General features: G+C 39.9%; 1 protein-coding gene across 2 annotated transcripts in view; it reads left to right on the forward strand.

Moving 5' to 3' along the window:
- ZNF385B (zinc finger protein 385B) overlaps window positions 1-24,331 on the forward strand; it is a 439,136-nt gene that overhangs the window by 110,915 nt on the left and 303,890 nt on the right. Inside the window, exons 2-3 of one of the 2 annotated variants that reach the window (XM_023730519.1) lie at window positions 6,234-6,385; window positions 7,115-7,432. In XM_023730519.1, the coding sequence (XP_023586287.1) occupies window positions 7,117-7,432 (316 nt within the window). In that variant the 5' untranslated portion in view covers window positions 6,234-6,385; window positions 7,115-7,116. Of the gene's footprint in view, window positions 1-6,233; window positions 6,386-7,114; window positions 7,433-24,331 lie in introns of those variants that run through there. The other variant, XM_023730518.1, reaches the window with a different exon arrangement.

Here is a 24,331-nt window from a genome sequence, read left to right on the forward strand (position 1 = left end):
TAAGATCTTGCTTAGAAATCTCATCAGCCACATATCCCAGCTCATCACTTACAATTTCTACCTTCTACCAAATATTTGAACATAATTCAGGCAAGTTCTTTGCCACTGCTTAAAAAGCATCGCCTTTCCTCCATTGTCCAATCATGTGTTCGTAATTTTCTTTGAAAGCCTCACCAGAAGCATATTTAATGTTCACATTTCTAGCAATATCTTGTTGCTGGTTCCATATGTATTCTCTAAGACAGTAGAGACTTTCTCCATAGCTCTCCTCACAGGAATTGCCTTTGACACTTATAATTCTACCAACAGTCTCTTCAAGGCAATCTAGGCTTTTACTATTTTTGTTGTTAGGTATTGTCGAGTCAGTTTTGGCTCATAGTGACCCTATGTACAGCAGAACAAAACACTATCTGGGCCTGCACCATCCTCACAATCACTGTTATGTTCGAGCCCATTGTTGCAGCCACTGTGTCAAACCATCTTGTTGAGGGTCCTGCTCTTTTTTGCTAACCCTCTACTTTACCAAGCATGATGTCCTTCTCCAGAGACTGGTCCCTCCTGATAGCATGTCCAAAGTACATGAAACAAAGTCTTGCCATCCTTGCTTCTAAGGAACATTCTGGCTGTACTTCTTCCAAGACAGATCTGTTCATTCTTCTGGCAGTCCACGGTATATTCAATATTCTTCACCAACACCATAATTTAGAGGCATCAATCCTTCTTCTGTCTTCCTTATTCATTGTCCAACTTTTGCATGTATATGAGGTGATTGAAAATACCATGGCTTGGGTCAGGTGCACGTTAGTCCTCAAAGTGACATCTTTGCTTTTGAATATTAGTAAAGTCAAGTCGATTCCCGCTCATCCAGTCTCTACCCAATTTCAAAACACTTCCACATTTTAGGTATCTGTTAGAGCAGCACTCCCACTTCTCTAAAGCAAATTCTGTCTTAATTATCTAGTGCTGCTATAACAGCAATATCACAGTAGATGGCTTTAACAAACTGAAATTTACTTTCTCACAGTTTAGGAGGCTAGAAGTCTGTATTCAGAGCACTGGCTCTAGGGGAAGGCCTTCTTTCTCTGTTGGCTCTGGACGAAGGTTCTTATCTCTTCAGCTTCTGCTTCCTGGTTCCTTGGAGATCTCCATATATCTTGACATCTATCTTTCCCCATCTCTGCATTACTTGTTTTCCTCATCTCTGTATTACTTGTTTGTTTAATCTCTTGTATATCTCAAAAGAGATTGACTCAAGATACAACCTACACCAGTCCTGCCTCATTAACATAAGAAAGACAGTCTATTCCCTAATGAAATCATAATCACCAGCATAGAGTTTAGAATTTACAGCACATATTTTGGGGGGGCATAATTCAATCAATAACACTAATGAATATATTACAGTGTATTCACTCATTCTACTGTTGATGATCATGTGAGTACTTTTAAATATGGAGCTATTATGAACAGTGTTCCTACGAACATTCTAAAGAATATAAGTACATTTGGTGAAAATATCTACACATTTCTTTAGGTATGTACCTAAGTGTTGAATTGCTGGGTCATAGAGTATGCATATATTCAGCTTTAGCAGATGTTGCAAAACAGTTTTCCAAAGTAGTTGAGCCAATTTATACCTACTCCTTACTTATCAATGATCTGTTTATCAACATTTTGTACTTACAACAATAGTAAAACATCTACTATCCTACTATTCTGCACACTAAAGACGTATGTCTGGCAGTAATGAACACTGAAGTATGAGGTGAGAGTAATGCTGGCTGTGGTGGTTAAGGTTATGTGCCAACTTGGCTGAGCCGTGATTCTCAGTGCTTTGGCAATTATGTAATGATGTGATTTGGCAGCAATATAATGATGTAATTTGGCAGTTATATAGTGATGCAGTCATCCTTCATTTCGTGATCTGATGTGGTCATCCTCCCTTTTCGCATAATGCTGATTTTCGAATGATGACCTGGTCTTTGGAACCTAACCATGTTGATAAGTGAGGAGTGGGTGTGTCCTTCCACCAGCTGTGCATGAGTTTTGGTTGTCCCACATACTCACTGAACACTTTGTATTTTCTGCCTTTTCCATTTTAGCCATTTTAGTGGGTATTGTAGTACTATTACTTTATGGTTTTAATTTGTATACTCCTAATCACTAATGAGGTTGAGTGCCTTTCCGTATGATTATTGGCTATTTGGATAGTCTCTTTTGTGAATTCCTGCTTTTGCTCATTTTTCCATTGAGTTGTCTGTCTTATTGATTTGAAGGACTTTTTATATATTCTGGATACAAGTCACTTTTTAGGTATATGTATTGCAGATATACTTGTCTACTCTGTGAGTTACCTTTTACATCTCTAATGGTCTCTTTTGATGAAGAAACATTTTAAATTTATAATTTTCTTTGTATTGGTTAATAATTTTTGTATCTTTACCTACTCCAAAGTCATAACAGTTTCTTTAAAAGCTTTATTATTTTACTATTAATATTTAGATTTGCAGTCCTTCTGTAATTGATACATAGTGTGAGAGAACGTCAAGATAATTTTTTTCTTATATATCCTATTTTCACACAAATAATGCACATCTTCTACATTTGTTTGCCAACCATGCCCTTCCCCCCAAGGTATTTTTTGTAAGACACTATGCTAGTTTTTTTTTTTTTTTTACAGCAACATATAAAAAATTGGCATAGCAACGCTTATAAAAATACCTTAGGGGGAAGGGCATGGTTGACAAATGTAGAAGGTTCACGTTATTTGTGTAAAAATATGGTAGATAGCCAACCACCCCAACTCCATTTATTGAAATGACTGCTCTTTCACCACAACACTGTCAAACCTTTGTCAAAATCAGATGATAGTATGTGTATATGTTGCTATGTGTCTGAACTCTCTCTTCTGTTCCATTGGTCAGGTTGCTTATCATTGGGTCAGAACCAGACTGTCTTAATTACGATAGCCTCAGAATAGCCCATGATATATGGTAGTGTAAGTCCTCCAAGTTTATTCTTCAGAATAGGCTTGGCCATTCTTGGCTCTTTGAACTTCCATATAAATTTTAGAATCATGTTGTCAGTTTCCAAAACAAACCTGCCTGTATTTAAGATTGGATTGAATCTATAGACAAATTCGAGAGAATAAACACATTAGTTTTGTAATAAAAATGCAAATTAATTCAAAAAATAATAAAACACTACTAGTTCAAGTTTTTTTTTATCAGTTTTATTTTCCAAAAAGGAGTTTCTTTTAAATTTTCAATTATAGATGCATTCAAGGCAAGTATATTTTAGGTATATTCTACTAGATATAAAATAGCAGTAAAATCTAGTTGTTGGCTCTTTAGAGAAATCATAAGATTTCAAGGTTTATTTCTTAATATTAAAAAATATGGAGAAAGTGCATGTGAACAGCCTAGGATGAGTTTTTGCTTTCAAAGGTTTGATTTATGTTTAAAGGCCTCATGTCATAAAGCAGTGTGTTGTAAGCATAAGCAGAGGAGGACCACGAGCTCCATTTTGCCTGGAATGTATCTTCCCCAGCTAGCACCTATTGACCAGGTATCCTGCTCAGTTTAGGATTTTTCCTGGGCAAAAGTGTTCTGATATGGCTGATTAATGATATGGTCATGTTATATAAATTTGATCATTATTTTTACTACAAATGCCACGACAATATACTGTCCAATGAAACGGTTTTCTTTGTGAATAGGTTTTTCTAAATTAAAATTTCTCAGATATTTCTAAATGTCAGCTTTAGAAAAATTATTCTTACATATACAGGTATGAGTCTCTTAATGTCTTTTTCAGCTGCATATATGTCCGTGGTCCCATATTTCTTTTCTTTTGTAAGGGAAAGCAGCTCTCCTTTTGTGTATTTTTTTCCCCCTAATGATTTTAAAGACCCCAAACTCAGACTCTTGCAGCGCTGGACCACAGGTGGGATACAGGCAGGTAAGGCAGAGGAAATGGCTCTGGGCACGGGGTATCTGGGCTTTGTCTGGCAGGCAGGCAGGCAGGCAGGCATGTGGTGGCAAAGGCTGTGGGGCCCGGGCTGCTCCTGCTGTTCAGGCAGGCGGGCAGGACTGGGCACGCTCCGCTCCTTCCTCACTCACTTCCTCTTGCTCGGCTCCCACTGCCGCCCTCTCAGCGACTACACCCGCAGGCGCCTGTTCCTCCAACCTTCGCCAGCAGCTCCAGCAGCAGCAGCAGCAGCGGCGGCGGCAATGACAAGGACAACCAGAAGCGGGCTCCCGTAAGGTTTCAATATGGTGTTCACACAAGTCCAAATAACATAACGTTCTATTTCACAGAACGTATCGTGAACCTTAAGTGACGCATACCTGTACTTAATTTTCCAAATATGTATTTTCAACAAGGCTCCCAGGAAGGGTTAAGTGGAATATACTATTGTGACACTTGCAATAAAAACTTTCTGACTGGGAGGAAAGGGAGTTACCTGCAATCAGGAATGAGGTCCAAACAAGGTCATGGCACATCCAATTCAGTTCTAGGTAGACATTGGGAACCTATGGAAGACTGAACCAAAGAAGCCCAGGAGAACCAGGAGGAAGCAGAGGCAAAGTGAGGTCATTCAGGGAAATTCTACAAAGCAGGAAATGAGAGCTGGACTCACCTCCTGAGAATTGAATATGGGCTCTAGCTTCCTGGCAGTGATGTAGAACAGGGAGCATATATTAAGCATATAGGATTTTTAATCCTAGTTTATCTGAAATGCACATCCAAAACCGAAAACCAAACTTGCTGCCGCTGAGTCAATTCTGACTCTTAGCGACCCTATAGGACAGAGTGGAACTGCCCCATAGGGTTTCCAAGGCCGTAATCTTTATGGAAGCAGACTGCCACATCTTTTCCCTTGGAGCAGCTGGTGAGTTTGAGCCACTGACCTTTGGGTTAGCAGCCCAGCCCTTGACGACTGCACCAACAGGGCTCCTCTTCTGTGAAATTCCATGTGTTAATTGACAGCACGGACAAGGCCAGCAACCTACAAAGAGATTACATTTTCAAATGAAAGTGTCATCAGTCCTCAGCTGAGTCAAGGATCTTGGTGGCTTGAGTTGAAATATGACACTTAGGTTTCAATGATTCAGTGAGATGATGCCTAATCTGGCTTTGCAAGGTTACAGGTTTTTGATTTTCCTTACGTTTTATAATGGGTTAGTTGCCTAAGCAGGGCACAATATCGTGATGAACTCATTATAAAATTTATTTGTCTCTTTATCAATTTGTTCAGTTAACTACTATGATATATTTTAAGAAAACTGCTTTTGTGGAAAGCTGAAAGGAAGGGATTTATTTAGAAAATTTCATGCAATAGAGTCCCTTAAAATGGTGGCATCAGGATAAAGTACAACATGGGACAGATAGGTTTTGCATATCAATTTAGAAATATCCTAATCACACTCTGAAACTTATATTTAGTTTGTGGTGTATGGAAAATATGAAACTTTGCAAAAGAGTGTATGGCCTCAAAAAAGGAGATCTTCTTGGCATATTATACAGTGGAATAATGTCTTTCTTTATGGCTATACCCTGTGCTATAACTCACTTTCTGAGTTATAAGCATTTGGTTTGTGAACACATCAAATATGGACTAGTCTCTGGTTGCTCCTTCCTTCCCATACAATTCCAAGATAGCTTGAATCAATAGAACTACTCAAAGGCTGAGGTACACATATCTTTTAACCCCTCTAAGTTTTTCCCCATAGGCATAAATCCCTCACAAGCTATGATCCTTCCTTTATCTGAATTTTTCATCCCTTATGGCATAGAACTATTCCACTTCAGCCGATTCTTTCTCATACATATTCCTTTTCCCTTAATTTTTGCCCAGTCATTTCCTGAATATTGCTCTCCCCTTTCCCCTATGTGAGTATCTTTATTCTAGTTAAGAACCAAAATCATTGTCATAATCACACTGGTAAGTATGAACATGCTGGTAATAATGATATTAAACACAAAGAAAAATATATATTTTAAAGTGGAACTGAATAAAATAAAAACCCAAGACAATCTTCATCATCCAAGGTTCTTGAGGACTGGAAAGTCCCCTTTGAAATTTTCACTTAGGTTTTAATTCATCACTATGTCCTTTAAATAAGTTAAAAAGAAATCAGCACTTGAGATTATATCGTATTCTATTTTACTCTTTTTCTTTCAATTACTAATTTACCATAGTATTATATTTCTGTTATTTTGTATTGCAGATGTTCTGTGTTTCAACTTCATCAGAGATTAAATTGATGTTTATGGGCTAATCTGGAAGTCTAAAAACCATTTGCCTCACTACTTCCGTAAGAATATATGTTCAAATTTCCATTGGCAGACTTATAACGGGGCTTTTGGAAGAGAACTCAATGTAAGTTACAGACATACTATGTTTTGGCCTTTGTTATTCACTTCCTTTCCAGGTTAGGGCACATATCTGTTTACATGTGTGCTGGTGTGTGTATATTGTATATACATATGTGCCTACACATACATAGTTTTTACAGTTCTGCATTCATAACATCATTTATTCTTTCCTTCCTTCCGTTTTCCTCCCTCCCTCAATTTCTTCCACAGATATTTGAATGACTGCTATGCAAAACGTGCAGTTATCAGCCTAAGGAGTTTCCAGGGACAAGGTCACTGGCCTCACAGAGCTTGTACTCTAGCAGGGAGACAGACATAAATTAAACAATTGCTCAAATACATGTGAAATGCATACCCTGATAAGTGAAGGGAGGTCACAGAGTACTGTTCGAGCATATAACTGGGACCTCCAGGTCATAACAGGTTCCTTGGAGGGAGTAATTCTCCAACCAAAATATATGATGGGGCAGAAGTTAAAAAGGGCTAAGGGGGTAAGAGGTGATGGGAGGAAGGAGGAGGGGAGGGTAGAAAGTACTCCAGACAGAGGGAACAGCATGTGCAAAGACCATATTTACTCAGTAAGGTACTTTTTGATGACTTTTTTCAGGAGTGGCCACTGGGTAGCTGGGAGAATTTTAGCTTAAACCACACCATGAAAGTTAATTGTAATCATATTAGAAAGCAACAAGGCACATATAATTTCATAAGCAGTTTTACTATTTTTGTTTTTCAGGTATGAAGTATCCCTTTAGCCCTGACAACCACCTTAAAGATGGAATTGTGAATATGGCAACTTTTCTACGGGGCTTTGAAGAAAAAGGGATAAAGAACGACAGTTCTGAGGACCAGCTGAGTAAAGAGAAAAAGAAAATTTTGTTCTCCTTCTGTGAAGTCTGCAACATCCAGCTGAACTCTGCAGCCCAGGCCCAAGTCCACTACAACGGCAAATCCCACCGCAAGCGAGTAAAACAGCTGAGCGATGGGCAGCCCCCACCTCCAGCTCAGGGCTTGGGGCCACCGCTGGACAGCCCCAGCACCAACACCAGCACAGGTAGGAAGGAGGGCCTGGGGGTTCCATTGACTTCTGGGAGATAATGGCTCTGTTCTAGCAGTGAAGGATTTAGAGTAAAACTTGTCTTTAGCCTTAAACTACCATTACAGTAATATGTACTCTTTTCCCTACAGGTAAAACCCAGGAGCTGTTTGTCACTTCTCAGTATATTTATTATTATTATATACATATCTCTCTGTATATATCTATATATCTATCTCTATACATACAAAATTTATATATTAGAGTATGGACTTCCCATACCCTCATAGTGTGTGAACATTTCCCTATGTATTTTGAAATATGTTTAAGATAGATCAGTGAGATCAAATTTTCCTCCTTTGGAAAACTAGGTTTTCTTTGGTTTCCTTCATCTGCTTTCTATTGGATAACATACTACTTGGTATTATATAAAAAGCTTCAGCTTTATTTATAACATCTCATCATGCAGGAAAGGAGCATTAATCTTGCATGTTGGAGTTGTCATATTCTTTTATGGAGGTGCCAGCAGTGTGCTGGTGGTGTTCTAACAATAGGAACAGGCATTGCCAAAACCAGCAATGCTCACCTCTGAGCTCAGGCACCAGTAATTACTTTCACTTGCCTCTCACTTTTTCCTGTGGGCTGGATAGAGGCAGAAGCTTAGGAATTTTGGCATTCCAGCATCGGCCCTGACTTCTAAACAGTCTTTCAAATTCTTTATCTTATCCTTGGGCAGCCCTTCCTCCCCTACGTTCCTGTTCATTGGATGCCTTCACTGTGGCAGAACTAAAGCAAAATGTGAAATTTACTGTTATTCACAGTGAATATTTCTATAAAAATGTGGTCATCCTACCCCGGTTTACGTAGGAGGCCAAAGATAAGTCTCCTTCTAAATGTGGTGGAAGAGCTCCAAATTCCACTCTAGCAAGTTTTTGCTCTGGTAATGAGAACTCGACTTGAAGTTAGATGACAGAGAAGCCGCTTGTTGGCATTTTGCAAAGTTATGTCATGATCCATGTTAAGCTTCAGTGAAAATTGTGTGTGTGTGTGCGTGCGCGTGCAAGAGGGCTCTGTTAAATATAAATACTTTTTACTCAGTATATGTTTTAATTTTTTTAACTGTTTTTTCCAGTTAGTACTTAATGTGCTATGAAAGAACAGGGTATAGGATACACACTGATAACAGTGAAAAATTATTTTTTCCATTTTCCATGTATTTATTATTATGATTATTACAAATATTCACAGATGCATGAATGTATCTATATTTACATATTAAAATATAGTTAGTGTTAAGTTAAAAACTAACTAATTGAAATCAGGGACTGAACAGTGGCCTGAGTAAAGGTTTGAATCACACCTATGTAATTATTATGTATTATAGGCAACCTCCGAATTATGAATGAGCTCCATTCCTAAGTCTGTCTTTAAGTCAAATTTGTAAGTAAGTCGGAACAGTTAGGTACAGTCCATATCTAACATCAGTTAGTCAAATGTTTGTCTTAATATATAGGCTATAGTATACCTTTCTATGCATAAAAATCATTAAAGAAACACTTCCAGACACACTAAAACATCTTTAACATAATAATACGGTAATAATGATGTTTTGATGCATGTCACAAATAGCGCCCATTTGTTATTATGAACATTGTATGTACCTCGAATTTTTCCTTTTTTTGTTTTAAATGTTGTAATTAAATGAAGTTTACATTTCAAGTTAGTCTCCCATACAGTTTTTTTTTTTTTACATACATTGTTATGAGACCCCAACCGCTTACCCGTTCTGCGACAGCACACTCCTCCCCTCCACCCCTGATTCCCCATGAACATTCAACCAGCTCTTAACTCTCTCTGCCTGTCCATCTCACCTCTGGATAGAAGCCGCCCCTTTGGTCTCTTGTATCTACTTGAGCTAAGAGGCACACTCTTCACAAGTATCACTTTATGTCCCACAGTCCAGTCCAATCCCTGTCTGAAGAGTTGGCCTTGGAAATTGTTTTAGTTCTGGGCTGATAGAGAGTCCAGGGGCCATGCTTCCCGGGGTGCCTCCAGTCTCAGACCACTAAGTCTGGTCTTCTTACTAGAATTTGAGTTCTGCATCCCATCGTTCTACTGCTCCATCAGGGACTCTCTGTTGTGTTCCCTGTCAGGACGTTCATTGGTGGTAGCCGGACACTGGTCTCAGGCTGATTAAGTCTCTGGTTTATGTGGCTTATTCTGTCTCTTGGGCTAATACTTTCCTTGTGTCTTTGGTGTTCTTCGTTCTCCTTTACTCCAGGTGGGTTGGGACCGATTGATGCATCTTAGATGGCCGCTTGCAAGCTTTTAAGACCCCAGACACCACTCACCAAAGTAGGATGCAGAACATTTTCTTAATAAGCTTTGTTACGCCAGTTGACCTAGATGTCCCCTGAAAGCATGGTCCCCAGACCTGCCATCCCTGCTACTCTGTCTCTCAAAGTATTTGATTGTATTGAGGAACCTCTTAGCTTTGGTTTATTCCAGTCGTGTTGGCTTCCCCTGTAGTGTGTGCTGTCCTTCCCTTTACCTAAGATGATTCTTATCTACTATCTACTTAGTGAATAACCCTCACCCTTCCTCCCCACCCCCGTAACCATCAAAGAATGTTTTCTTCTGTGTTTAAACCTTTTCTTGAGTTCTTATAATAGTGGTCTATACAGTATTTGTCCTTCTATGACTGACTAAATTCACTCAGCATAGTAAGTTCCAGCTTCCACCATGTTATACGATGTTTCACAGCTTCATCATTGTTCTTTATTGTTGCATAATATTCCATTGTGTGGATATACCATAATTTGTTTATCCATTCGTCCTTTGATGGGCACCTGGGTTGCTTCCATCTTTTTGCTATTGTGAACAGTGCTGCAATGAACATGGGTGTGCGTATATCTATTCATGTGATGGCTCTTGTTTCTCTAGGATATATTCCAAGGAGCGGGATAGCTGGATTGTATGGTACTGTACCTTGAATTTTTAATATAATAGGCTTTACAGTAGTTGGTTCTATGTAAGTTGAACTTTCGTAACCCAGGGACTTCCTGTATACCTATACCTAAATTGTGGTTAACCTGCAGCCTCTAATAAATAGTAATAAAAGTAGATAATATTAATTGAACATTTTCTATGTGCCATGTCCTAGTGCTATGCACTCAGTATGAATTTTCTCTTAATTCTCTCATCAGCTATAATTATCCCCAATTCACAGACCAGGATCTGAGAGATAAAATAATTTTCCCAGATTCATGTAGTATAGAAGTGGCAGATCCAGGGTTCCAACTATGTTCAATTGATAGTGAAGTCGTTAATCAGTATTTCCCTACAATGCAGTATAACACAGGTAAAATTTAGACCTACATGTTATAATATACTTGTGGCCATTAATAATTGTTATTAGAGCAAACTGTCTTGCTTTGATGAGATTTGAAAACCAAAAACCAAACCTGTTACCATCAAGTTGATTCCGACTTACAGAGACCCCATGTGTTACAGAGTAAAACTGAGCTCCATAGGATTTTCTTGGCTTTAGTCTGTATGGAAGCAGATCACCAGGCCTTTCTTCATGGTTCCACTGGGTGGGTTCAGAAGTCATCCTTTAGGTTAGTAGTTGATCGCACACCACTTGTGCCACCCAGGGATCTCTAAAACATACACAGAATATTATGGTTCTGTTCTATAAATAAAACATAGCTCGTCATGTAGTGTAACACAGTATATTTACATATAGTAAAATGGGTAAGAAAATAAGACAGCTTTTCAAGTTGTACGTTAGGCATAGCAACGATTGTGAAGATGGCACAGGACCACTATGAGTCGGAAGCAACTCGATGGCACCTAACAACAACACCACATTAGGCATAAGGACAATTTTCATATAATATAGTCAGTTATCCACTCTCAGAAGACTTGGATTTAACATATGATGAAGACAAGTCACTTAACCTCTGAAGGTGGTTAGCATTAATCCTCAGCTGAAAAAAATAGGTATAATAATGTCTCCTCTTTGGAAATAGAAATTAAGCATAGATATATTTACAGATATGATAATGACATGTTTAATTCCAAAATATTAGATGTATCCTGGATATCCAATAGTAGAAAGGTTAAATACATTATAGTTCCCTTAAAAGATGAATGATAAACCAAACCCATTGTGGTGGAGCCAATACTGACTCAGCGACCCTATAGGACAAAGTAAAACTGCCCCATAGGATTTTCAAGGCTGTAATCTTTACGAAAACAGACTGCCACATCTTTCTCCCACAGAGCGACTGTGGGTTTGAAATGCTAACTTATGGTTAGCAACCGAGTACTCAGCCACTGTGCCACTAAGGCTCCCCTAGATGAATGATAAAAACCAACAACCAAACCCATTGAGGCTGGGTCGATTCCGACTCATAGCGACCCTATAGGACAGAGTAGAACTGACCCATAGGGTTTGCAAGGAGCGAGCGGCTGGTGGATTCCAATTGCTGACCTCTTGTTTAGCAGGCAAGCTCTAAGTGCCAGCAGGCTCCATAGATGAATGATAGAAACAATAATTCTTTAAAATGATATTTCTGAAGAATACCTAATGATGGGACAATCATCTATTATATAATGCTAAGTAAAACAGCAGGATATAAAGCAGACTTTACCTCAGTGCGCTTCTATGTCCACGTGCATGTATATCTACTAAAGCCTCAATTCAATGAGGAGCAGACCTGACATGGTTTTATTTTTCCAATCACTTTCCTCAGCTTTGATCTATCAAACTTCTGTTTCCTGCTGTGTAGCAGGTCCCTTAACACCCTCTCAGCCCGTAACTTCTCACTTTTGTGTATTCAGAAGGAGTCTTTTTGGTTTAGAAGGTTCAGTTCTATTTATATAAACATCCGTCTCATAGCCAAATTAAGAGTTGGCTACACAGAATCTGGAGCTGAGAGTGGAGGGCAGGGGCACAGTCTACTCTCAGTCTGCCCCTCCTTGGCACCACCCTTCAGCACAGGTGGTGGTGAACCATGGAGGGATGAGGGGTGGAGCTTTTCTTGCCTGACAGCCTTGGCAAGGTTGCAATGCTCTTCTTGGTTGCTGATTGTTATTCTGGCTGTATTTGTGGGTCACAGGTGGTCTAACAGACCCTGTGGATGAAGGGCTCCCTCTAAGTGGTCCCTTAGGCATTGGGGGCCCTTTGCAAAATTTAACTGCATCTTCCAGCTTACTCGCAGCTTGTAGCAAAAGCCTCCATTCCTTGGCCCTGTGTGCCTCTTTCTCCCACACTGTGGCAGCCCTAGAAAGATTGCATCCTCTATTCCCATCTATGTACCAACTCTTGGGGCTTGTGGGCACATGTAGCAGCTATCTGACATCTAACATTCCTCTTGAACACCAGGAACTGCTGGGTCTCAGGAAGGTAAAGATGGAATAGGGTGTGAGTAGCTTCCCTCCACATATATCTTCCTGTTCAGGTAGCACAGGGGCAAGTCTGGGACAGACAGACACCCAATCAGGGAACAAAATGCCAATCTCCTCTTCCTGCTCATTGCTTGGCTTTAAGGAGGAAACTAGTAGCCCGTCCCCTCTCCAAAGGGGAAAAATGAATTAGTAGAGATATCCTTCCCATGAAATGCTAACTTAAGAAGCTAACTTTCCCTTTCCCCTGTTAGTTTTTTTCTTATAGTAATGAGACTGATGGGGGTGGAGTGGGGTTTATATGGTGGTGGTTGAGACTTGGTCTATTTTTCTTAGTAAAACCTACTCGAAAAAGCCCTATGGAGAAGTGACTAATGCCTAAACGCTGTCAGTTCTTCCTCTGATCTTAGAATTCAGGGTGTTTACAGAACATTTAGATCTCAGCTGCTGGAGCAATAGGAGGATTTTTACCCTGCACCTAAAATTGCTCTGCTATGTATGTGTGTAAATTTATAAATGTAATTTTTTTTTTCCCCCTGAGAGAGGGATTCCTGATGAGTAGCAGCAAAATTCCTTTCCCAGCCCTATCACCTGGCAAAACAATGTAAAAATTCTCTGGACTGCAGAAGAGAGAATAAGAGGGGGAGCAAAGAGAACTTTGATAACTTCTTCTGCTCCTTCCCCCATCCAGTCCCAAGGGATTAGTGGAAAAAACAATCCACAGACCTGTCTGGGGTCTGGACATAGTAGTTGTGTGAGTCCATCCCTCGTAGGATCTACAAAGATAGTAAGACCCTGGTGTTCCTGACCCCAGAAAGGATAGGCAGATGGGTCCAAGGCAGTCTCCATGATTTCTCGTGGGTTTAGTGAGCATAGGGTCTGCTGGGTGAGCCTGGGAGCCACCGAGGCACACCTCGGAGCCAGGAAACAGCATTTCCTGCAGTTGAATGGGGGCAGTGGCAAGAGAATGTTTCCTGTGTGCCATGAGTGATGTACAGACTGACCTAAACATCCCTCATAGTTGGGAACAAGGGATCATCCCACAGTGCCTGCATGAGCTAATAACCAAATGCAAGACAGAAATAAGGACGTCTCAGCAGATGTCTGTGTGTAGAAATGACAACCAGGCCATACAGCTGTCTGTGCCTTGGTACCATGTAAGCCCATAAGCATCCTCTGTACCCCACCCCAAATCTAGATGCAATTGTGGGGAAAGAGACACTTTCAACAGCCTGAAATGAAGTTTCTATCACCATATGGGATGGAGTTTGTACTAGAAATTAAATTCAGCTATAAAAACATTTGGATTTCTTCTAAATCTGAATTTGTAATTGAGATCCACATTCCTTTTATGTTATTAAAAATGAAACTAAATATATAATTCATGAATTAAATAATCTAAATATTGAAAGTTGAGAGTTGAAAATCAAAGTATGTTGTGCAATAGGATCTTTCTGTGCAGTGTGTCATTTGTGTTTATTGTTGAATAATAGTAGAGTCATTTAATTAAGGACATGGAATAACCGCAAAGCAAATGGTAGATGTTTTGTTTTTTATACATTCCTTTCCTGTCTCTTTCTCTGTCATTTATGAACTATCATACTGTGTTCTATATGGTCGCTACGAGTCAGAATCAACTCGACGGCAACAGGGTTATGTTTCCCAGAAGGAGCCCTGGTGGTGCAATGGTTAAGCACTCAGCTACTAACTGAAAGGTTGACAGTTTGAACCCACCAGCCTCTCTGCAAGAGAAAGATGTGGCAGTCTGCTTCTGTAAAGATTACAGCATTGGAAACCCTATGGGGCAGTTCTCCTCTGTCCTATAGGGTTATTATCAGTTGGAATCAACTCGTCAGTACACAACAACAACAATGTATTTCCCAGGCTTCCTTGCCAGCTGGCTTCCTGATACCTTTGGCCACTGGAAGGCAGTCAGGAGATTAGAGGAAGGAAAGAAGGAAGGGAGCATCAAGGGCATTTATTGTTACTCCTTGTATCTAGGGTGGTGTCTCTCCGTGGATACATTTGCCTGTGACTCTAATTTCAGCTGGACAGGCTGCCAAAGTTTCAGCTTCTGTGGGGTAACCCAGCCTGCTGGGCTCTGGTAACACTACCTCCTTCTTTTCCCTTCTGGCCAAGGAAGTGGCTTCTTCCTGTTGCTAATCTCCATGTTCATTCACTGTACCGTTTGGTTTCTCAGATCTTCTTTCACTTGTATAACCAAATCCCTGTATTAAATTCCCCCTGTTTAAATTGCCTAGAGTGGTTTCTGTTTTCCTTTCTGGACCCTGATTCATATAGTTGCCAATGTGTTCTTCAAAACATCATAATCGACTTCTGTTCCAGACAAGACAGGGCAGACTCATTTTTCCCTGCTCCTCTCGCAAAGTACAACTGTAGACCCTGGGCATAGCATAAGAGATAAACAAAGATGATAGCAAGGAGGTAATCTAGTTTGGCATCCCAGGACTAGAGGAACAGCCCAGCATCAGTCTGTCTTGCATTGCCCCCACCCCCGCTGCCCCAATCCAACAGAAGCAGGTCACTTAGACAAAGCATTTCTTGACCTCCAACATAGCAAAAGAAGACAGGCTAGGTAGGCTCATTCCTCCCCCAGGCCGAACAGGGAAACATTAGGTGACACCACTGATTGAGAGTCCCACCAAAAGTAAGTGGCTAGGGGAAGCACTTTCCTTCCCCATCAGGCCTAAGACTCTTTGTCCTTGGAGTTCTGAGAGTCTCCTCCCCTAATCAGAGATGCCAGAGCAGTGGAGGGGTAGGGAGTAGAAGCCACTAAAGAGGGGATCCCACCACATTCCTCCCCCACCAAGAGACACCTGATGTCCTGGCCTGATGAAACCCCTTTGCTAGCACCAGCAGGGACCAGTGGGAGCCCCAGCAGCATTAAATAAAACGAGCAGACCAAAATAACACCTCAGTGACTCAGTGAATTCAACTTCCACTGGAACCATAGCCTACCTAAATAGGCCAAGGTCCATTTGTGGACATATGCCAGTTTGGGCAAAAATTGCCAAATTTGTTGTTACTGGTTACTGTTCAGATAGTGGACCTGATGTGGAAGTTAAATTAGAAAACATAGGCATTAAGTTCTCTTTCCAGATGCATCCTGTTGATGAATTAAGACCAGCTTTTACTGTTCAGAGGTTACCCCACATACCATCCAGTGAGACGTGATACTCTGATGCTCTCCCCCTTTTAATCAGAAGTAGGTAATTTGTCAAGTGGAATAATAAAAGTTAATTTACACTTTATTCACCCTGTGTTCTCAAGGAAAGTTTGTGTCTTTCTTGGAGAATCAAGTCAACCCAGGAAATTACAGTGGAGATTGATTTAATCCTGGAACTTTTTGGAATCCACATTACTTCAGTATTGGAGGGAGGTTTTCTCTTAGGGGGGATCTTTGATGCTGCCTCTGGCAGCAGTTTGGTACAAATAATATTTGCAGCTCTGAAACGTCAAGCTGAGAGCATGGAGGTTCTGGTGAATTGTGGTAAAACACACCGGAACGTGATTTGAGGTGCACTGGGAGTTACAGGTTATCATGAAAAGACTGAAATAATGACTTGGCCTCATAACCCAGTTAAGGTATGTATGATTATCATCCCTTTATAGATAAGGAAACTGAGAGAGAGATTGAGAGGACTTCCCTAAAGCCACAGAAAGATTCAAAGTGAGGCCCTATCCCCCATTCTATATTATCTTTCATAACTTTTTACAGCAAATTGTTTTCTAAGTAAAAATGAAAAAAATTCAGAGCTCTTTCCTTATTATTTAATGTTATTTTTTCCATTTGCATGCTAACTTAACATGCCTTGTTGTTGTTGTTGTTAGGTGCTGTTGAGTTGGTTCTGACTCATAGCGGCCCTGTGTACAACAGAACGAAACACTGCCTGGTCCTGTGCCATTCTCACAATCCTTGCTGTGTTTGAGTTTATTGTTGCAGCCACTGTCTCAATCTGTCTCATTGAGGGTCTCCCTCTTTTTTATTGACCCTATACTTTACCAAGCATAATTTCCTTCACCAGGGACAGGTCTCTCCTGATAACATGTCCAAAGTACGTGAGACCAAGTCTCACCATCCTCGCTTCCAAGGAGAACTCTGACTATACTTCCAAGACAGACTTGTTCATTCTTTTGGCAGTCCGTGGTATAGTCAATATTCTTTGTCAACACCATTCAAAGGCATCAAATCTTCGATATTCCTTATTCATTGTCCAGCTTTTGCATGCATATGAGGCAATTGAAAATATCATGGCTTGGGTCAGGTGCGCTTTGATCCTCAAATTATCTTTGCTTTTTAACACTTTAAAGAGGCCTTTTGCCGCAGATCTGCCCAATGCAGTGTGTTGTTTGATTTCTACACTGCTGCATCTGTGGGCATTGATTGTGGACCCAAGTAAAAAGAAATTCTTGACAACTTCAGTATTTTCTCCATTTATCATGATGTTGCTTATTGGTCCAGTTGTGAGGCTTTTTGTTTTCTTTATGTTGAGGTGTAATCCATACTGAAGGCTGTAGTCTTTGATCTTCATCGGTAAGTGCTTCAAGTCCTCTTTACTTTCAACAAGCAAGATTGTGCCATCTGCATATCGCAAGTTGTTAATGAGTCTTCCTCCAATCCTGATGCTGCATTCTTCTTCATATAGTTCAGTTTCTTGGATTACTTGCTCAGCTTACAGATTGAATAAATATGGTGAAGGATACAACTCTGATGCACACCTTTCCTGATTTTAAGCCATGCAGTATTCCCTTGTTCTATTTGAATGACTGCCTCTTGGTCTATCTACAGGTTCTGAGTAAGCATGATTAAGTGTTCTGAAATTCTCATTCTTTGCAATGTTATCCATAATTTGTTATGATCCACACAATAGAATGCCTTTGCATAGTCAATAAAACACAGGTAAACATCTTTCTGGTATTCTCTGTTTTCAGCCAAGATCCATCTGACATCAGCAATGATGTCCCTGGTTCCACGTCCTCTTCTAAATCTGGCTTGAATTTCTGGAAGTTCCCTGTATGTTGCAACCATTTTTGAATGACCTTCAGTAAAATTTTACTTGCATGTGATATTAATGTTATTGTTTGATAATTTCTGCATTCGGTTGGATCACCTTTCTTGGAATGGGCACTAGTATGGATCTCTTCCAGTTGGTTGGCTAGGTGGCTGTCTTCCAAATTTCTTGGCATAGACAAGTGGGCTCGTCCAGTGTTGCATCCACTTGTTGAAACATCTCAACTGATATTCCATCAATTTCTGGATGCTTGTTTTTCGCCAATGCCTTCAGCGCAGCTTGGACTTCTTCCTTCGATACCATTGGTACTTGATCGTATGCTACCTCCTGAAATGATTGAATGTCAGCTAATTCTTTTTGGTACAGTGTCTCTGTATTCCTTCCATCGTCTTTTGATGCTTCCTGCATCTTTCAATATTTTGCCCATAAATCCTTCAATATTGCAACTCCAGGCTTGAATTTTTTCTTCAGTTCTTTCAGCCTGAGAAATGCTGAGCGTGTTCTTCCCTTTTGGTTTTCTAGCTCCAGGTCTTTGCACATTTCATTATAATACCTTACTTTGTTCACTCAAGTCATCCTTTGAAATCTTCCGTTCAGCTCTTTTACTTCATTTCTTCATTTGCTTTAGCTACTCTATATTTAAGAGCAAGTTTCAGAATCTCTTCTGACATTCATTTTGGTCTTTTTCTTTCCTGTATTTTTGATGATCTTTTGCATTCTTCATGTGTCATGTCCTTGATGTCATCCCACAACTCATCTGGTATTCAGTCGTTAGTGTTCAATGCATCAAATCTATTCTTGAAATGGTCTCTAAATTCAGGTGGGATGTATTCAAGGTCGTACTTTGGTTTTCATGGACTGTTTTTCAAATTTTCTTCAACTTCAACTTGAACTTGCATATTAGCAATTGATCATCTGTTTTGCAATTGGCTCCTGGTCTTGTTCTGACTGATGATAGTAAGCTTTTCCATTGTCTCTTTCCACAGATGTAGTCAATTTGATTCCTGTGTTTTCCATACAGTGAGGTCCACATGTATAGTCGCCATTTATGTTGTTGAAAAAGGTATTTGCAACAAAGAAGTTATTGGTCTTGCAAAATTCTATCATGCCATCTCTGGTGTCATTTCTATCACCAAGGCCATATTTTCCAACTACCAATCCTTCTTTGTTTCCAACTTTCACATTCTAATCACCAGTAATTATCAATGCATCTTGATTGTATGTTTGATCAATTTCAGGCTGCAGAATTTGGTAAAAATGTTGAATTTCCTCATTGTTAGCATTAGTGATTTGGTGCATAACTTTGAATAATAGTCGTATTAACTGGTCTTCCTTGTAGGCATATGGTTATTACACTATCACTGACATGCCTTGCCTTCATTTAATTCCAAAGGAATTTCTAATTCTCATTTAAGTTGGATTTTTAAGACTAAAAAGGAGTTAGTCATGCAAAGAGTGGGGAAAAGTGATCCAGAGAAAATGAAGAGAATGTTCAAAATCTTAAGCTGCGAAAAAGCTTGGCATATCTAAAAAACTGAGATGTGGCTAGAACTCATTGAGGGAATTACAGAGAAACACAAGGTAAGTTTGGGAAGGTAGGCAGAAACCTTAGAAAAATTTTAATAACAATTCTTCATTTTAATCATGATTCTTGTCGAGCAATTTGGGCTGGACTCAGCTGGGTGGTTCTCCTGAACTCACCAGTAGTCACTCATGCAGCTGAAGGCAGGTGGCAGAACAACTGGGTTGGATAGTCTACATTGGCCTCACACATGTGTCTCGCAGCTGGTGCTGGTTGTAGACTGTATTTTTCTCGCCAGGGATCTCTCCTCTTCAAGGAGGTAGAATAGGCTTCATGACACAGTGGTCAGATCAATATTGCAAAACAACAAGAGTCGAAGCTGTAACCACTGCATTCTTTAGGTCAGAGGTAGTCACAAGGCCAGCCCAAATTCAAGAGACTCTGTGATGTGTCAATTTGGCTAGGCCATGGTTCTCAGTGTTTTGGCAGTAGTATAATGTTGTGATCACTTTTCTGTTGAGATTGGATATGTGATCACCCCCATGATGGGATCTTCTGTGAGTAGCCAATCAGTTGAAAAGAAGTTTCCCTGGGCCTGTGGCCTACATCGAACATAAGCGGACATTCTGGCAAGGCTCAAGGGCTTTTTGCTCATGCTGGATTCTGCAGCCGGCTCCTGTTTGTCTGACCTCCAGTTCTTGGGACTTGAGCTAGCAGCTTACCTGTGGTCTTGGCCTGCCAATCTTGGGATTTGTTGATCTTCGAAGCCTGTGAGCAAGAGCCGATCTTGGGTTTGCCAGACCCTGTGGGTACGTGAACCAGGAGAAGCCTCTATCTTGGCCCACAAACTTGGACGTTCCAGCCTCTACAACTGCACGAGCCATTTCCTTGATATAAATCTCTCTCTCTCTATGTATTTATATGCTTTACTGCTTTTGCTTCTCTAGAGAACCCAGCCTAAGACAGACTGTGACTCTTAATGTGAGCAGTGGCATCTTCTATTTGTCTTTAAAATTTTAAGTTGAACTTAAACAGATTTTAAGATGAGGACACGTTTGCAAGGGGAGAGAAGTATAAGGGTGATGAAACCAGGGGATTTTGCAGCAGGAAGTGGAGGTAATGGTTTGAAAGTAGGAATGGAGAGCAAGATTGGAAAAGGGGTTGTCAGTTGGAGCATTGTGTACTGTCTTTTTTTTCTTTTTTTGCTGCTATAGTCTATGCTCCTCCTTGATACCCCGGGGTCCTCATTTTTGTCTCTTTGTTTGTTTTTTCCCTCCTTCTAGTAATCTCATATTTTCATTCCTATTCTATATTCAAAAAACAGTTACTGGTATGAAGCAGCTTCTAGGGTCAGGACACTATGATATGTGTATCATGACTACAGAAAGATGCATGTGAGTTTTTAAATACATGGGCCAAATTTCTTATACTGCATACCATGTATATTTAAAATGTCAAATTTATCCTCTAATGCATTTTCCTAGACATGTTGGAAGAACTTGAGAAATTGAACTTGAAAATGCAACACAACAAAACCACCACAAGATGGTGCCACAAGTACATTGAAAGTACAGATACTGTCCTCATTCCTTTGTCAGAATTTTGATTGAATTTATAAATGAGTATGGAAAGCCAAGAAATACTGAAGGGATGAGATGGGTGTGGACATGCACGTGTGTGCAGAAGCATGCTAATTTGACACACTTTGTTTAGTATCTTCTATGTATTAGGCAGGATCTGTAGGGGAAATATTTGTGTGTGTGTGCGTGTGTGTGTGTGTGTGTGTGTGTGTGTGTGTGTAAGAGACAGAGGGAGAGAGAGAATGAACTTTCCAGTTTTCAGGAAGAGTAATTACTACTTAAATATCTTAATACTGCCCCATATCTGGGAAAAACTGCAGCCTATTTTAAGAGATGTTAAATCTGAACATATATGTTAAATGACACAGAGTTTTGTGTTATAGATGCAGAGACAGGGCTAGAATCCATCACCATAATGTCTTTTACTTTTTCAGTATAAACATATGGTTTTAAATGCTTTCTTTTTTCCTCAATTTTTTGAGTCAATTTGCCACCTTATTTAACCAAGAATTCTGACCTTTGTGAAATATAAGTACCACCGTGAAAGTATTAACAGATCACTCGTGAAGTATCGGTAAGTTTCATTCTATTTCAGGGTGGAGGCAGGCTGGTTCATTATTTAAAATGGTTAAGCAATGGTTAAGTGCTCGGCTGCTAACCGAAAGGTCAACGGTTGGAACTCATCCAGCTGCTTTGCAGGAGAAAAGACATAGTTATCTGCTTCTGTGAAGATTACAGCCTAGGAAACCCTATGGGGCAGTTCTGCTCTGTCCTGTAGGGTCACTGTGAGTTGGAATTGGCTTAATGACACCCAACAACAACAGTTTCCCTAGACCTCTTAATTATAAGTCCATAAAAACTAGTTTCATGGAATGATTACTATACAGTCCATTTATTGTATAGAGCCCATATGACTTCCTATGGTTTCCCATTAAGGGACAGACTTAGGAGGGGGCCTTGGTCAAAATATACCAAATTGGACCCTTGAGACGGGGGCATCTGTTTTCCTTAGTATAAATCCCAGATCCTTATAGGATCCCAGGAATTATCTCTTATTTGGGAGAATTCAGACCAGTGATGGAACAGTAGAAGGAATATTGGCATACTTTATTGACCTTTTGTCTTATCCGCAATTGATCATGGTAAGTTTCCAAGTATTTTACAAAATTCTGATTCTATTCTCCCAAGCAAGGATGAATTTGGTGCTTATACCTGTACTCTCAAGGTAGATTTAATTAAAATTTGTATTGCAGGGCTTACTGAGATTGAGGTACCATATGAATGAGAGTAGAACAATTTGAAAATCGGACGAAGGCTGGAGTCATAACTCTAACCCCTCAAAACTGCTTTAACTTTGAGACAGAGTCCCAGACTTCCTGGGGGCTGTCAGAAATCTAGAACTACACCTGAGGTAAACCTGAAAAGTGAATATATAACAACTTCATATACTGTACATATGGTACAAAATGTTAAATGAAGGTGTCAGTTGTAAGTACAGAACTAAAAGGAATCAATATATTAAAAAGTTTAAAAGGAATTTTAAAACAAAACAGAGGGACTGGTTGGCTTGTTTTTTAATTGCAGAACAGATAGTCTTTTCTTTTAAGAATGGTTCAAACTATGAATTTTTAAATAGGTCGTATTTATTAAGAGATAAAGCTTGCTTTAGGATGAAAGGCCTGGCAATCTACTTCTGAAATTCGCCAGTAAAAACCCTATGGATCACAGCAATTTGATTTGCAACCAGTCATGGGGATGGTACAGGACTGGGCAGCATTTCGTTGCATTGTACATGGGATCGCCATGAATCAGGGGCCAACTCGGCAGCCATCTTTTGGTGTGGAAACTGAGTTGTTGACAATTATAGCAAGCATTTGGGTGGCTAAGTGTTTTGAATTACCAAAGGCATACTTAAAAATTTTAGTATCTTTTTGGATTAGAAGTGTTGCCCATGTTAAACGAGTTAATTCTAGGGAGAACAGACTCTGAGTAGCTCACTCAATGAAAGTTTATAATTGATGAGTTCAGTTTCTCACTGTGGAATGAATGGGTTGTCACCCTGAGTGACCATCTTTCTTCACACAAATGTTCTACTTTCATATCTTGACAACATCACAGCCAAAGAGTCTGTTGGACATTGTTCCAAATTAGGCACTCCTGTGGAATGTCACAACTCAGCCATGGAGTTGGTATTCATCCTTGACACTTACGATTTTTCGGGACCTGGTTCTTGGGCCAGCTGTGAAACACATTTCCTCTTCTTCTGGTTACAGAAAAAGTTTGGAGGAACTGAGTGGGCTGAATATTGTGAATTTTTACAGACGGAATGTGATAGCATTCACTTCATGTTGACCTATGGTACTTCATTTCAGGAGGCTGCCCTCTGGTGGGCCTGCATTACAGTCTAGAGACTCTTGGCCTGTAGACATAGAAGCAAATCCATTCTTATGTGGACATCATGTACAAGGTATAAGGAGATACTGATCCTGACCCAGAGGTGTTAGTCACCTTATGGAATATTCAGTTATTTTTAGAAGCTGCAGTAACTCCATCAAGCCAACAGGGCACCAGGAAGGAAGTCATCAAATTTTGTTTTCTCAAAAAAGAAGAAATGCAGTTTCCTTCTTTGCGTAGAAAAATGGCTTTGTTGTCATATTCTGTATACTAATATTAGAGCCACACATTCCGCTGTACTTTGTACAATGAATAGGAAATCCAGCGTTCACATACTCATCTCCAGGACCCCTCTTCACTGCAAGGCTGGGACCTAAAAGAAAATGCCCCTAGAAGATGGTGGATGTTCTATTGGCCCAAGGTCTTAAGGCCTGTATCAATGCTTTTCTGTATTAAAGTTCCTTAATGTACTTACTTTAAAAAAGTGTTTATTTGGGAAATACGCTCACAGCAAAGGCCTCAAGTAAATGCAACCCAGCATTCACATTTCTTGGGAAAATTATTTAAAAAAATGAGTTTTAAAACTACACAATTTGAATATTGATGGTAAAAAATTTGCTACGTCTTTTCTACAAGTGATTTTGAGGAACGCCTACACCAAATAACATATACAAATAAAACAGGTAACTTTACCTAGTAAGTTAAAGCTTATTTTTTGTTTCTGACATTCTCATATATGATGTTTAACATTTTGGATGTTTTCCTTTAAGATATGATGAGAAGGAGTGGGAACCCAGTGTTTTATGCCTCATTCTGAAAATACATTCTTTTAAAATTTCCTATGGCCCAGCAGAACTAGGTGGTGCCCAGCTACTATCACCAACCGCTCTGACAGGGATCACAACTGAGAGTCCCAGACAGAGGCAGAAGAAAAATATAGATCAAAATTCAAATTCACAAAGACCAGACTTAGTGG

This window comes from Trichechus manatus, unplaced genomic scaffold (genome assembly GCF_000243295.1).
Source record: "Trichechus manatus latirostris isolate Lorelei unplaced genomic scaffold, TriManLat1.0 scaffold00037, whole genome shotgun sequence".
In the NCBI taxonomy this organism is placed as follows: Eukaryota; Metazoa; Chordata; class Mammalia; order Sirenia; family Trichechidae; genus Trichechus; species Trichechus manatus.